Source organism: Bos mutus, chromosome 12, assembly GCF_027580195.1.
Source record: "Bos mutus isolate GX-2022 chromosome 12, NWIPB_WYAK_1.1, whole genome shotgun sequence".
NCBI lineage: Eukaryota > Metazoa > Chordata > Mammalia > Artiodactyla > Bovidae > Bos > Bos mutus.
In genome coordinates this window covers 33,139,762-33,152,316 of record NC_091628.1, presented here as the reverse complement: position 1 = coordinate 33,152,316, position 12,555 = coordinate 33,139,762, and the positions used below count along the sequence as shown (strand labels likewise).

The 12,555-nt window shown below is 39.5% G+C and overlaps 1 protein-coding gene across 1 annotated transcript in view; it reads right to left on the bottom strand.

Annotated features, from left to right (window-relative positions):
- The window catches only part of LOC102277904 (phospholipid-transporting ATPase IB), a 124,906-nt gene that overhangs the window by 43,787 nt on the left and 68,564 nt on the right, over nucleotides 1-12,555 (bottom strand). The window contains exons 26-31 of the mRNA XM_070380822.1: nucleotides 12,244-12,354; nucleotides 9,890-9,964; nucleotides 6,888-7,010; nucleotides 5,567-5,645; nucleotides 1,322-1,383; nucleotides 338-394 (exon numbers count right to left, since the gene is read on the bottom strand). Of these exons, the coding sequence (XP_070236923.1) occupies nucleotides 338-394; nucleotides 1,322-1,383; nucleotides 5,567-5,645; nucleotides 6,888-7,010; nucleotides 9,890-9,964; nucleotides 12,244-12,354 (507 nt within the window). The remainder of the gene's footprint in view (nucleotides 1-337; nucleotides 395-1,321; nucleotides 1,384-5,566; nucleotides 5,646-6,887; nucleotides 7,011-9,889; nucleotides 9,965-12,243; nucleotides 12,355-12,555) is intronic.

Below are 12,555 nucleotides of genomic sequence, written 5' to 3'. Positions count from 1 at the left end.
ACTGAAAGGAATAAGCAATATGTATTTTTCTTTTTGTCTGTATTTGCTAAATTCTCTCTTATCATTCTGTACTTGGATAATAGTGAATTAAGGGTCTCAATTAATGTCATGATAAATTGAATCTGTTTCAAACGTAAAGCAGGAAAATGAATATTCCGCAGCCATTAGATGGCTAGTATGCCTTTCCTCTGGTTTAAATCATCATTCAAACATGTAACACAAGAAGTAAAATGTGGAGACCAGAAAAAAAATGCTTATTACTTTTCTGAAGCTGAAGAAGGACATCAGCGTGCCAACAACCATACTAGATTGAGGAAATATCTTAACAAATACTCACTTTATTCCAAGACATCGTCTCCAAACCAGCTTTCAGACAAACAGTGACAACAACATACTGTGCAATGGGAAGGGAAAGAGATAGGAGAAAAAGTATTAAAACTTTCCATCAGCATCTGCACCTCCACACCTGCTTCCTGACCCTCACCCCGTGGCTCTCCACCACGTCTGCGGAGCTGTGGTGTCAGTAGGCTGCTAAGTGTTTTGCTGCATTTTAGTAATGGAGAAAATGCGACACTTTTCAGTAAGTGTTCCTCATTTAGCAGCTCTGTACCATATGATGAAAATCCACGCTTATGTCTTCAGCTCTTCTATTTATATTCTTTATGAACAGTGTGGAAGATCTGACTCAGATTAGAAGTGGATTGTAATATCTTGTGACTGTGCTGACCCTCAAAGCAAAAACTGCAAAACTATCATTTTGCTGACTAGATCAGAAAGTGTGATATGATCACGCCCACTGGCCTTGAACTATGGCGGGGAAGCAAATATTTCTATCACTAAATTTCTGCCAACTCTACTGGGGATAAATAGGCAAGGCTTTTCAAGATTCACAGTACCCTCTGATCCAGAAATTACACTTCTGGAAGATATAGTTACTTCTAAGATATAGTTAACTCATGAGCATAAAGGATCATCTTTGCAGCATTGTTCATACTGGCAAAGGATCCCAAACAACCTTCACATCCACTAAGTGGAGACTAGTTGAATAAATAATGGTGAGTTATCTACACAAGCAGCCCTGAAAGGTAGACTTTCATGGGCTGATTTGAAGCCATCACCAAGGCAAGTTATGTAATGACAAGACACAGAAGAGCACCCCCTGTATGAACAACAACAAATGGATATGAACTTCACATTTCTAGAAATAGAAATAATGCAATCATTGTAACAGTGCCTTCATGAAAAGTCACTACTGTCCTATAATGCTTTAATTGTTTCATTAAACACTAGGAAAAGTGATAATCTGCATGGGTGATCTTACCGTATATATAAAATTCCCAAGAAACAAATAGTCTGTAGTGTAACCACTTTGCAAGACCATATCTGAAAAGTGAAAAAGTCATTTTTTAATCTTTGTAGAGTCTGAAACATAGATTTTTAAAATTTATTTTTACTAAAGGTACCCATACTGGACACCAACAATATTTATCAATGAATGGTCACATTTCTCAAGTGTTCTGTCAGTGACAACAATGCTTAGTTTGCCTACCACAATTGTGATATTTTTTCATTTTCTTACTTCCTCCAAAGATAGATTTGCTGCTGCTGCTGCTCCTAAGTTGCTTCAGTCGTGTCCGACTCTGCGAGACCCCATAGATGGCAGCCCACCAGGCTCTGCCATCCCTGGGATTCTCCAGGCAAGAACACTGGAGTGGGTTGCCATTTCCTTCTCCAATGCATGAAAGTGAAAAGTGAAAGTGAAGTCACTCAGTCGTGTCCGACTCTTAGCGACCCCATGGACTGCAGCCTACCAAGCTCCTCTGTCCATGGGATTTTCAAGGCAAGAGTACTGGAGTGGGGTGCCATTGCTATTTAGAAACAAATAAATTGCAAGGAGTACGTGAATGTGATTATTAAGCCTAGTGTCACATGCATCTAAACCATGTAGCAGAATCTATAAATTGAAAGTCCACAGACTTCCCTGGTGGTTCAGTGGCTAAGACTTTGTGCTCCCAATGCACGGGGCCAGGTTCAAGTCCTGGTCAGGGAACTAGATCCCACACGCCACAACTAAGACCCAGTGGAGCCAAATAAATAAATAGATAAGAATAAATATTTTTTAAGAAAAAGGAAGTTTTTTAAAAACAATCCAATTAGTTATGCCAAAAAGCAAGATAAGGATTCTAAGGATGTTTGTCATCACATTTTTCACACTATTTCTTCTCCAGGATAACTAAAATAATAAACCTAACATAACTTGAAGTTAAAATAGAATTTTCTAAAAAGAATTTCATACTTTTAAAGTAAAAAGAATTTCATACTTTTTAACTATTCTTAAATCTGTTATAAACTTACAAATTTCATTTTATAGGGTCAATATTATGTCAAGATTAGGATAATTTCTTAAGATCTTCTTTACACTTTTAAAAATTCTCAATAAATATTGGTGGATGTGGTCCTGGTTGATATAGAAATTTTTAAGTGGGTATGAAGTTGTATCTCATCATCACGGTTTAAATTTTTTTGTTTGTTTAAATATTAATGATGTTGAGCATGTATTTATTAGTTATTTGTCTATCTTCTCTGGATAAATGTCTATTAAAATCCTTTGTACACTTAAAAAAATTTTAAGTCCCTGACCCTAACCCCAATTCAGGTAGCACACCCATATATTTGAGGCTCACGTATTTTCCTGATTTATGTTTTCTCCTGATTTAGAACTCACTAAAATGTGCAATGCCTACTCAGTCGCTCAGTCATGTTCAACTCTGCGAGCCTTTGGACTGTAGCCTGGGCTCCCCTGGTGGTGCTGTTGGTAAGACCTTGCCTGCCAGTGCAGGAGATGCAGGAGAGGCCAGTTCCATCCCTGGGTCGGGAAGATCCCTTGGAGAAGGAAATGACAACCCACTCCAGTATTCTTGCCTAGAGAATCCCATGGACAGAGGAGCCTGGCAGGTTGCAGTCAATCAGTGCACAAAAAATCAGACATGCCTGAGGACGCATGCAATGGGTATGAAGTTGTATATCATCATGGTTTCAATTTTTTTTGTTTGTTTAAATATTAATGATGTTGAGTATGTATTTATTAGTTATTTGTCTATCTTCTCTGGATAAACGTCTATTAAAATCCTTTGTACATTTAAAAAAATTGGGTCATTTGTCTTTTTATGTTGAGTTATAAATCTTCTCTATATGCTCTGGAAACAAATCTTCGGTTATCTGTAACTTGTGTATCCTTTGCTCCATTCTGTGGATTGCATTTTCACTTTCAACTAATTTAACACTTTCCAGCTATTATTTCCTTGAATATTTTTTTTCTGCTTCATTGGTTTTCTCCTCTTGTTCTGGTATACCCATCGTGCTTCTGTTGGTGTGCTGAAAGGCATCTCACATTCTCTAATGCTGTGTTCATTTTTCTTCACTCTTTTATCTCTTGTCTTCAAACTGTGCTGTGCTAAGTCCCTTCAGTATTCTTCAACTCTTTTCGACCCTATGGACTGTAGCCCACCAGGCTCCTCTGTCCATGGGATTTCCCAGGTAGAATACTGGAGTGGATGGACATGCCCTCCTCCAGTGGATCATCCCAATCCAGGGATTGAACCCACGTCTCTTACATTTCCTGCGTGAACAGGTGGGTTCTTTACCACTAGCACTGCCTGGCCCTTATTGTCTATTGGTCTAACTTCAAGTTTGCTAATCCTTTTTTCTTCCAGTTCAAATCTACTGTTGAGCCTCTCTAACACATTTTTCGAGTTTTTGGTACTTTTCAACTTCAGGGTTTTCATTCAGTTCTTTATCTATCTCCTTCCCTGGTTCTCTCTGGTAAATCAGTTGGCATATGATTTAGCTTATTGCTCTTAATGAAGAAGGGCTACTGTTTTTGAGAGTATCCTTAGACTTGAACTTTCCCCTACTTTGTTTTGAATAGTCATCTTATTTGGGAAAGAGTTTTGGAGCTCTTTTTTTACTACTGGCAAAATCTTGGACCCAGTATTTCTGTGCTAGTGGTCTAGCACAAAGCCACCAGTCTTCTTGGCTTGACTCTCCCAGAAATTCCCTGCCCTACGAGTGAGTTGTGATGAGAGTGGGCCCCAGGAGCCCAGGGTTCTTGGCCTGTCGTGCACGGGGTAGAAACTCTGTCCTGTGAATATTAGTTATGGTGAGAGTGACCAGGGGCCCAGGGTTCTTGGCCTGTCGTGCATGGGGTAGAAACTGTTCCGTGAATGTTAGTTGCCTGGGGGAAAGGGAGCTCTGTCTCGGCCACACCCATCAGAAATCTGGCCTCTTCAATCAGAGTTGGAGGGATGAGAAATGCTGGTGAGCTGCCCTTCCTGTGAGATGGGAACCCTTGACTGAGAGCTGAGAGGAGCAGTAGTCCCATATTCCTGTCTACATCTGCTTGGAGTGGACCTTTCGTCCGGCCAGGCTACCGTGGGGAAGGGAGGGAGAGGGTCATGGCTCAAGTGATGCAGACTGTTGATGCTCTTACTGAGTTTTAGTAGACTGATCATCTTCCTTGCCTTTTGGATAATTTTCAGAGAATTCACAGAGTTGTGTTTTATAGTTTTGCAGGTTTGGTTTTTGAGGGTGAGGAGCACATCCAAGGAGCTCTTCACACTACCATTCTGAAAGTGGAACCAACTCTTTGTCAGCGTGTTACTTTGCTATATTGTTATCACTTGAAAATTTTGCTCATTTTTTTTTTTGCTCATTTGTTTTATAAGGAATGCCCTTAGCAGTATAATGGACATAAACACACACAACCAAGGCTCAATTAAACAAAATATATTCCTAAGATTAGGATGGAGAAGGAAATGGCAACCCATTCCAGTGTTCTTGCCTGGAGAATCCCATGGACGGAGAAGCCTGGTAGGCTGCAGTCCATGGGGTCGCACAGAGTCGGACACGACTGAAGCAACTTGGCAGGCAGCAAGATTAGGACATGTTGTTAGTAATAGCCAATAAAAATTAAATCTGGTTAAAGGAAAATAATTGTATTTCACACCTTAATTTGTGGCTATGAGCCAATTATACATCAGTAACACACTTCATAAATATAGCTCCTACTTCTGGATCTATTTATACACAAACCAGTTTGGCAAAACAGTTCACACATAGTGTTGTTTGGAAAACTGTATGTCCGGAAAAGGAGACCTAGTCCAATAATAAAATATAAGGTTAAATTTCTATACGGCCTGTTGGACTTGTTACAGTTTAAATTGAAGCATAAAGTTTGAGAAATGAAAGCAATAAATATAGTAGACCAAAGCTTCAAACTCACTGACAGAGGGAATCTATGACTCAGTAGAACTGTTGTGCTTTCTATCAGCCCTCCTGGCTCAAACATTTATTAAAAATTAACAATAAAAGCACTAAGTTACAAGTTATACATGTTAGAGGCAAGGAGAATGGGCTCTAAAGGCCATCTGTTAAATGTTCAAACTACAATCTGTTAACCAGATTATACTATTAGTTTAGGTGAATATATATAAACCTATGTTTTTAATCCTACTTCTGCTTTCTCTATCTGTAGACACACACACACAGAAAACAATGAAGTTACTACCATGCTCCAGCATTTTTGCGGGCAACCAGAAGAGAATGAATGAATGGACAATAGCATTTATACATTGAATCCAAAGCACCTAAAAGAAAACAAAGCAAGAAAATCAAGATAGTATCCAGGTCTAACTCTAAAAATATGTGATGTTATAAAGTTTATTTGCTGTGTGAAACACAGTTACAAAGCTAAAATGTCTTCCTGGAGACTAAAAATTTCCATATCTTTAGTCTCCTTTTAAAAGAAATGACTGTGAAATTATAGGATAATATCATTTGAAAAACATATTTAATAAATATAAATATGTAGAATTCAAAGATAATGTATTTATTATAAAAACATATAAAGGGCTTTAATTATCTAGCAAAAAGAACTAATTTAAAGAAATAATTAAAAATACTTTCAATCTTTAAATTATAGTACTTAAAATATAATTTAATATCATATTTTATATTATATATATATTATTAAATATAAAACATATTTAATAAAATATTTTATATTTATATATATTTTATATGTATTATTTTATATTTTATACACCCTGTACTTTTATATCTATGCTCTGCCTGTGGTCAAAATAATGTTTAATATACCATTTACAGGCATATCTCAGAGATATTGCAGATTTGATTCCAGACCACCACCACAATGCAAATATCATAATAAAGCAAATCACGTGATGCTTTTTAGTTTCCCAGTACACATAAAAGTTATGTTTACACTATACGTAATCTATTAAGTGTGCATTGTCTAAAAATAATGTATACACATCAATGAAAAGGCTAGCCATCATCTGACAACACAGGTTTGCCACTAAACTTCAATTTGTAAAAAAAAAAAAAAATAGTATCTGCAAAGCACAATAAAATAAGGTATGCCTGCACAATTTTCTTAAAGGATATCTCAATAATATAATATCTCTGGGATCAATCAAAGAAGGGTGCACAAGGTGAGGATGTGACAGAAAAATAACAAAAACAAGTCTTTGTTCATTCAATTATAAATACACCAGTTTGTTTGTTTGTTTGTTTGTTTTTTTCATGCTTGCCAGGAAGACTTACAGATAAGGGACTAGAGAGTGTGGAAAAAACATCTTTGGCCCGAAGCACAAAGCAGCTTTTAGGAAAGAAGGTGGTTCAAACACAAAGTTAATGTCAGACTGGAAAACCTCAGGATTCACGGAACCTTAGGTAGAATGCAAAGAAATATGGCATAGGGCTGCATTCCTTGTTGTTTTTAAATTATTTTTCCTAAAGCATCAGAAAGGAAAGAGACAAAACCTTTTGGAGGGAAGTTGAAAGACCTGCAATAACCTTCTGCTTACCTTTATGTTGAAAATATCACCTGTCTGAGAAATTCTGTAGAGTTGTGGGTACCTGAGCAGGCTCTCCTGACTACAACACCGTTCAAAGATTCCGAGAGTAAAGGGTGGCAGTGACGTGAAAATCTACATAGGAAACAAGAACCTATTAAAAAGAGCTTTCAGTCTGTATCTGAGTGAGTGCTGTGCCAATGTCATCTTCCTGGCTCTGATAATGTACTGCAATTACTAAGGTATCATTGTGCCGGAAGCTGGGTGAGACACCTGGTGGTTGTCGTTTAGTCCCTTCTGTTGTGTCCAGCTCTTTAGAAACCCCATGGACTTCAGCCTTCCAGGCTCCTCTGTCCATGGGATTCTCCAGGCAAGAATACTGAAATGAGTTGCTGTGCCCTCCTCCAGGGTATCTTCCCAAACCAGGGGTAGAACCCAAGTCTCTTACATCTCCTGCATTAACAGGCAGGTTCTTTACCTCTAGAGCAACCTGGGAAGCCCTTATTATGGGACTGCTGCTGCTGCTAAGTCGCTTCAGTTGTGTCCGACTCTGTGCGACCCCATAGATGGCAGCCTGCCAGGCTCCCCCGTCCCTGGGATTCTCCAGGCAAGAACACTGGAGTAGGTTGCCATTTCCTTCTCCAATGTATGAAAGTGAAAGGTGAACGTGAAGTCGCTCAGTCGTGTCCGACTCTTAGCGACCCCATGGACTGCAGCCTACCAGGCTGCTCCGCCCATGGGATTCTCCAGGCAAGAGTACTGGAGTGGGGTGCCATTGCCTTCTCCGTATTATGGGACTAATTCATCCTTATTGTTAAAAGTGTGACTTACGTGAGGAATTTCCCCAGTATCTTGTGTAATAGGTCTTCCCCAACAGGCTAATGGGAATACAAACTGTTCCTAGCCCTGAGAGAGCTCTAGAAATCCAGCCCGCTGCTTTCCAGTGGCTTCCCTGGTGGCTCAGACAGTAAAGAATGTGCCTGCAATGCAGGAGACCTGCGTTTCCCTGAGTTCTGAGTACACTTTTCTCATGCACATACAGATAAATCCTCAACCAGAGGCTCAAGGGAACAGCTACACATTTCCAGAAACACTGTGTCTGTATTTCTCTGTGTCTGCAACTCTTTCCCTCTCTCCATTTCTCAGGGCAGTTTGCCTGTCTCTGATATTCTGTCTGGCAAATTCTAGCTTTCTTGGCCCACTGAACTCCACCCTCTGTATCTTCAGCTCAGTAAAGACAGCCGGGCTCCCCTGTGGGCCCATCTTCCTTCACTTTGGCCTATAAACAGGCCTGCTCTTGGGGATCACACAATGAGCCGCCTGGCATCTAGTGCCTGAAAACTATTGTTTCATACATTTTTTCTGCTATTCTAGTTTTTCTGTGGGAGGGTAATTCCTATAGCAGTTAGTCATGCATAAGCAGTAGCAGAAATAGTATAAAACCTCTAGAAGTAGCATGACAACTCATATAAATTTAGTTCTCAAATAAGTAGACAGACTCCATCTCCAGCATTGCCAGTAACTATTATTTGGAATGTCCTGGTCTTCATTTTTTTTCACCTGTAAAATATACTTGTAATGGGATGAAAGTTAATAAGTCAATGGATATTTAATAAGCGTGTCATCATATTTTATCCTCATAATTATTTAAATTTTCCACTGGAGTTCCACTTGGCAAGATTCCATTGGTCAGTAGCTGTGGCTTATGTATTCGTAGGGATTGTTCTCATCCAGAGGAGAGACTCTGCCACTCTCTACTCCTGTCTCTAATGAAACTTCAAAGAAAGTTTATCAATATTTCCCTTTGGGACCAAGAGCCTGGCAGAGACAACTCTACACAGGACCCAAGCTTCCCTGGTGTAGTGCTCTGACCAAATACACCCAGCCACTGGCACTCCCATGACTGTAAATATGCATAGCAGCACTGAGCACCCAATGACTTCTATTCAGTAACTTCAGGCTGTTCTGGAATTTCAGCTCCCAGAGGACAGACCTTTAGGAGTAAGGGCACAGAGCATGCAGAGTATAATGTCACCACAATAACACAGTGCACGAGAGAGGTCATGGGATACTTGCTGGGAGCCTCATTTTTCTGTTACGTTTCCTAACTTCTAACCCTTTGGTGGAATAATAACACAAGAAAAATAAAGCAAAAATTAAAAGGTCATGTGGGTAAAAAGCCACTCAGCTTTACTATTTAATAAACATCTAGTTTTTGAATTCAAAATAATTCAAGTAATGGTATGGGATTATTTATTATTAGAAGATTCCATTAAAATGGAAAATTGTATTTACTATAGGCTTGATATAAAAATTCAGCATTTGGTACAAGCACAGCGTGTTCTATTTCCGTAAATACAAATTTTCTACCAAGAGGCTTAAGAGGACATTGAATTACACTATAAACACACACACATACACACAGACACATAGAGATAAATGTAAATTATATGTATTAAGTGCAATGGGTTTTAGGAAGAGTTCAGCAATTTTTACTTGACTTAAAAATACGAAAATGTTGTACAGCCAGAGTTAGAAAGATTCTGAAATATCAATATTATAAAAAATACATTGCAAATAAATGTGTGTGTATGCTTGCTAAGTCTCTAGTTGTGTCTGACTGTTTGCAACCCATGCACTGTGACCCGCCAGGCTCCTCTATCCATGGAGATTCTCCAGGCAAGAATACTGGAGTGGGTTGCCATGCCCTCCTCCAGAGGATCTTCCCAACCAAGGGATCAAACCCGTGTCTCTTACATCTCCTGCACTGGCAGGTCGATTCCTTACTACTAGCGCCACCTGGGAAATATCATGTAGTTACTATAAAATGATCTGCGATGATTGAAACCATGTGTGGGGAGTTTGTGCTTCTGCAGGATGTGTGGCAGCAACAGAGGCCCTAAAGATGTATGTGAGCCATGGATGCAGATGAAGGACTTAGCTCCGCATCCCAGACACAAACAGCGCAGCCCCGCATGCCATCAGAGAGAGAGAGAGGGAGAGTGCTTACTCACCACATTGTACAAGCTGATGCACCAACGTTCAAATATAATCTGCCCAGAAAATCCATTAACAATGGCGAACCAAAGCTGAAAGAGAAGGAAGCCAAGTGCACCGCTGTGTCAGCGCTGACCTACATACACTCATATAGGAAAGTCACTCTGAAACAGTTTGGTACACACTTACCATACAACTCAGCAAATGTACACTTGGACACTCTCCTTAGGTAAGTGAAAACTTGTGTTTACACATAAACCTATGCACATGTTCACAGCAGCTTTATTCATGATGGCTCCAAACTGGAACCAATCTAAACGTCCTTCGACAAGTGAAAGTGAACAAGTGACAGCCACCTGTGCCGTGGAGCACTACACAGAGGTCAAGAGGAAGAACGATTGCTCGTGCAGCAACTTGGATGGATCGGAAACGAGTTATATTGAGGGGAAAAATGCAGTCTCAAAAGTTACATGGTATATGATTGCACTTTTAGAGAATTCTTGAAAGAACTCCGTTACAGGAAAAGAGAATAGATGAGCTACTGCCAGTCAGAGTGGGTGTGAATATACAGGGGTAGCATGAGGCAGATCCTGCGGCGATGAGGCGAGTTTGTATCTTTCATTGGAACAGGTCTGTATCTTGATTACTCTGGTAGTTACATGAGTCTACACAGGGATAAAAGGACAGAGAGTGACACGCATGCACACACACACACATGTGCAAAGCTGATGAAAGCTGGATAAGTTCTGAATGAGTCATATCAATATCAGTTTCCTGGTTTCAGATTATCCTGTGGTTTATATAAGGTGCTATCTTTGGGAGAAACTCGGTGAAGGGTTCACAAGAACTCTGGTAAATATTTTTTATAACTTCTTGTGATCTATAATTATTCCAAAATAAAATGTTTAAAAATGTGTTTCCACAGCCAAATTTCAAGCTTACACAGATATTTTTAAAGTCAGGATGGTAGTTACAAGATTCACTCCCATATTTTGGCTATTGTAGATAATGTGCCCATCAACAGATGAAGAGATAAAGAAGATGTGGTATGTATATACAATAAGATATTACTCAGCCATAAAAAAGAAAACAATTCTGTCATTTGCAACAACAGGGATGGACCTATAACGTATTATGCTAAGTAAAATGTCAGACAGAGAAATACAAATATTCTATGTTATCACTTATGCATGGCATCTAAAAAAGACAACAAACTAGTAAATATAACAAAAGGAAGCAGACTCACAGATACAGAGAACAAACTAGTGGTTACCAGTGGGGAGAGGCAAGTCGGGAGGGGTGAGGAAGGGGCATGGGAATAAGAGACACGAACTACCCTGTGTAAAATAAGTGTGTACACTTGAAATGAATATAATACTGTAAATCAACCATTAAAATGAATTTTAATCCATTAAAAACTAATAAGTAATCATTTTAAATTCAATAAGTAGCAAAGATATATTGTTTAGTACAAGGAAATACAGCCATTATTTTATAATAACTTTAAGTGGAATATAATCTGTAAAACTACTGAATCACTATGTTATACACCTGAAACTGTAATATTGTGAATCAATGATCCTTCAGTAATAAAAGATTCACCCCAAAGTCCCATTACCCTTATACACGACACACTAGAGAAAACACGCTTTCTCAGAGGCAATAAAGGCATGACAAACACTCAGATTCCATGAAAAATGCAGTTATGGAACTCTTCTTTGGTCCACTTTCAGGAAAAAAAGAGGCCCTGCTGCCAGGTGCTCTGCCAGTGCAGAGGCTGGGAGCCGGGGCAGGCGGAGGGCTGGCTGCAGCGTGGGAGCCACAGCTCCGCAGCCCCCAGCACGGAAGGAGAGCGGGTACAGGTTCTTTCCATGTTATCTTCTTGACATGGAAGCAACACTTATGAGGTTTTCTTGTTCCACTTGCTTTAGCCACCAGGGCTAAGTACAGCCGAGACAAAAGGAAAGAGCTGGTGTTTGGAAGAACAAGGCCCATCCCGGCCCCTAGTGGGATGCTAGGAAGACAACAACAGCCTTGGAACCAGATTTCCAGCGTCAGGAGGAAAACAGTTAAAAAACCCAGAGATTTCTGATGCCTCTGATCACTAGAAGGATCTGGAGCTGGCAGAGACACACTTTGGTTCCAAATAGGACTTGCTTATTTTTTTAAACAACAGATTATGTCAGTAAGTCATCGTGATGTTGTGACATATTTTGCTTGCCATTTTTTATTAAATCGATTTTATGTGAGCCACAACTTAAGGCAGCATTATGTAACAGTACTTAGGGAGATAAATAAGGAAAACGCTAAACTATCAAGCTCCACATCAAAGACAAGACCTCACACCTCAAGGAAAGAAAGCATTCCTTACCTCGATGATGTATAACACGACATTCTTATAGAAACAATACAGTATGCATTTGGTCACTCGAAAATAATTCCAAGCTCCATGAACCAACAGAAGCTTCTCCAAGTAGCTAAACTAAAAGACAGAAATAACGATCAATGAAGTTCAAAGGAACCTACCATTTAGTGACAAACCCCACAAAACGTCATTTTCCCAGGGTTCGCACCTCAGCAGTTCCCACTCCCGAGGACAGAGCAGAATGAAACCTACTCCCAGACAACCTGACATGACTGTTCACTATAAAGGAGTTTTTCAGATCTCTGTGAAATTAACTTT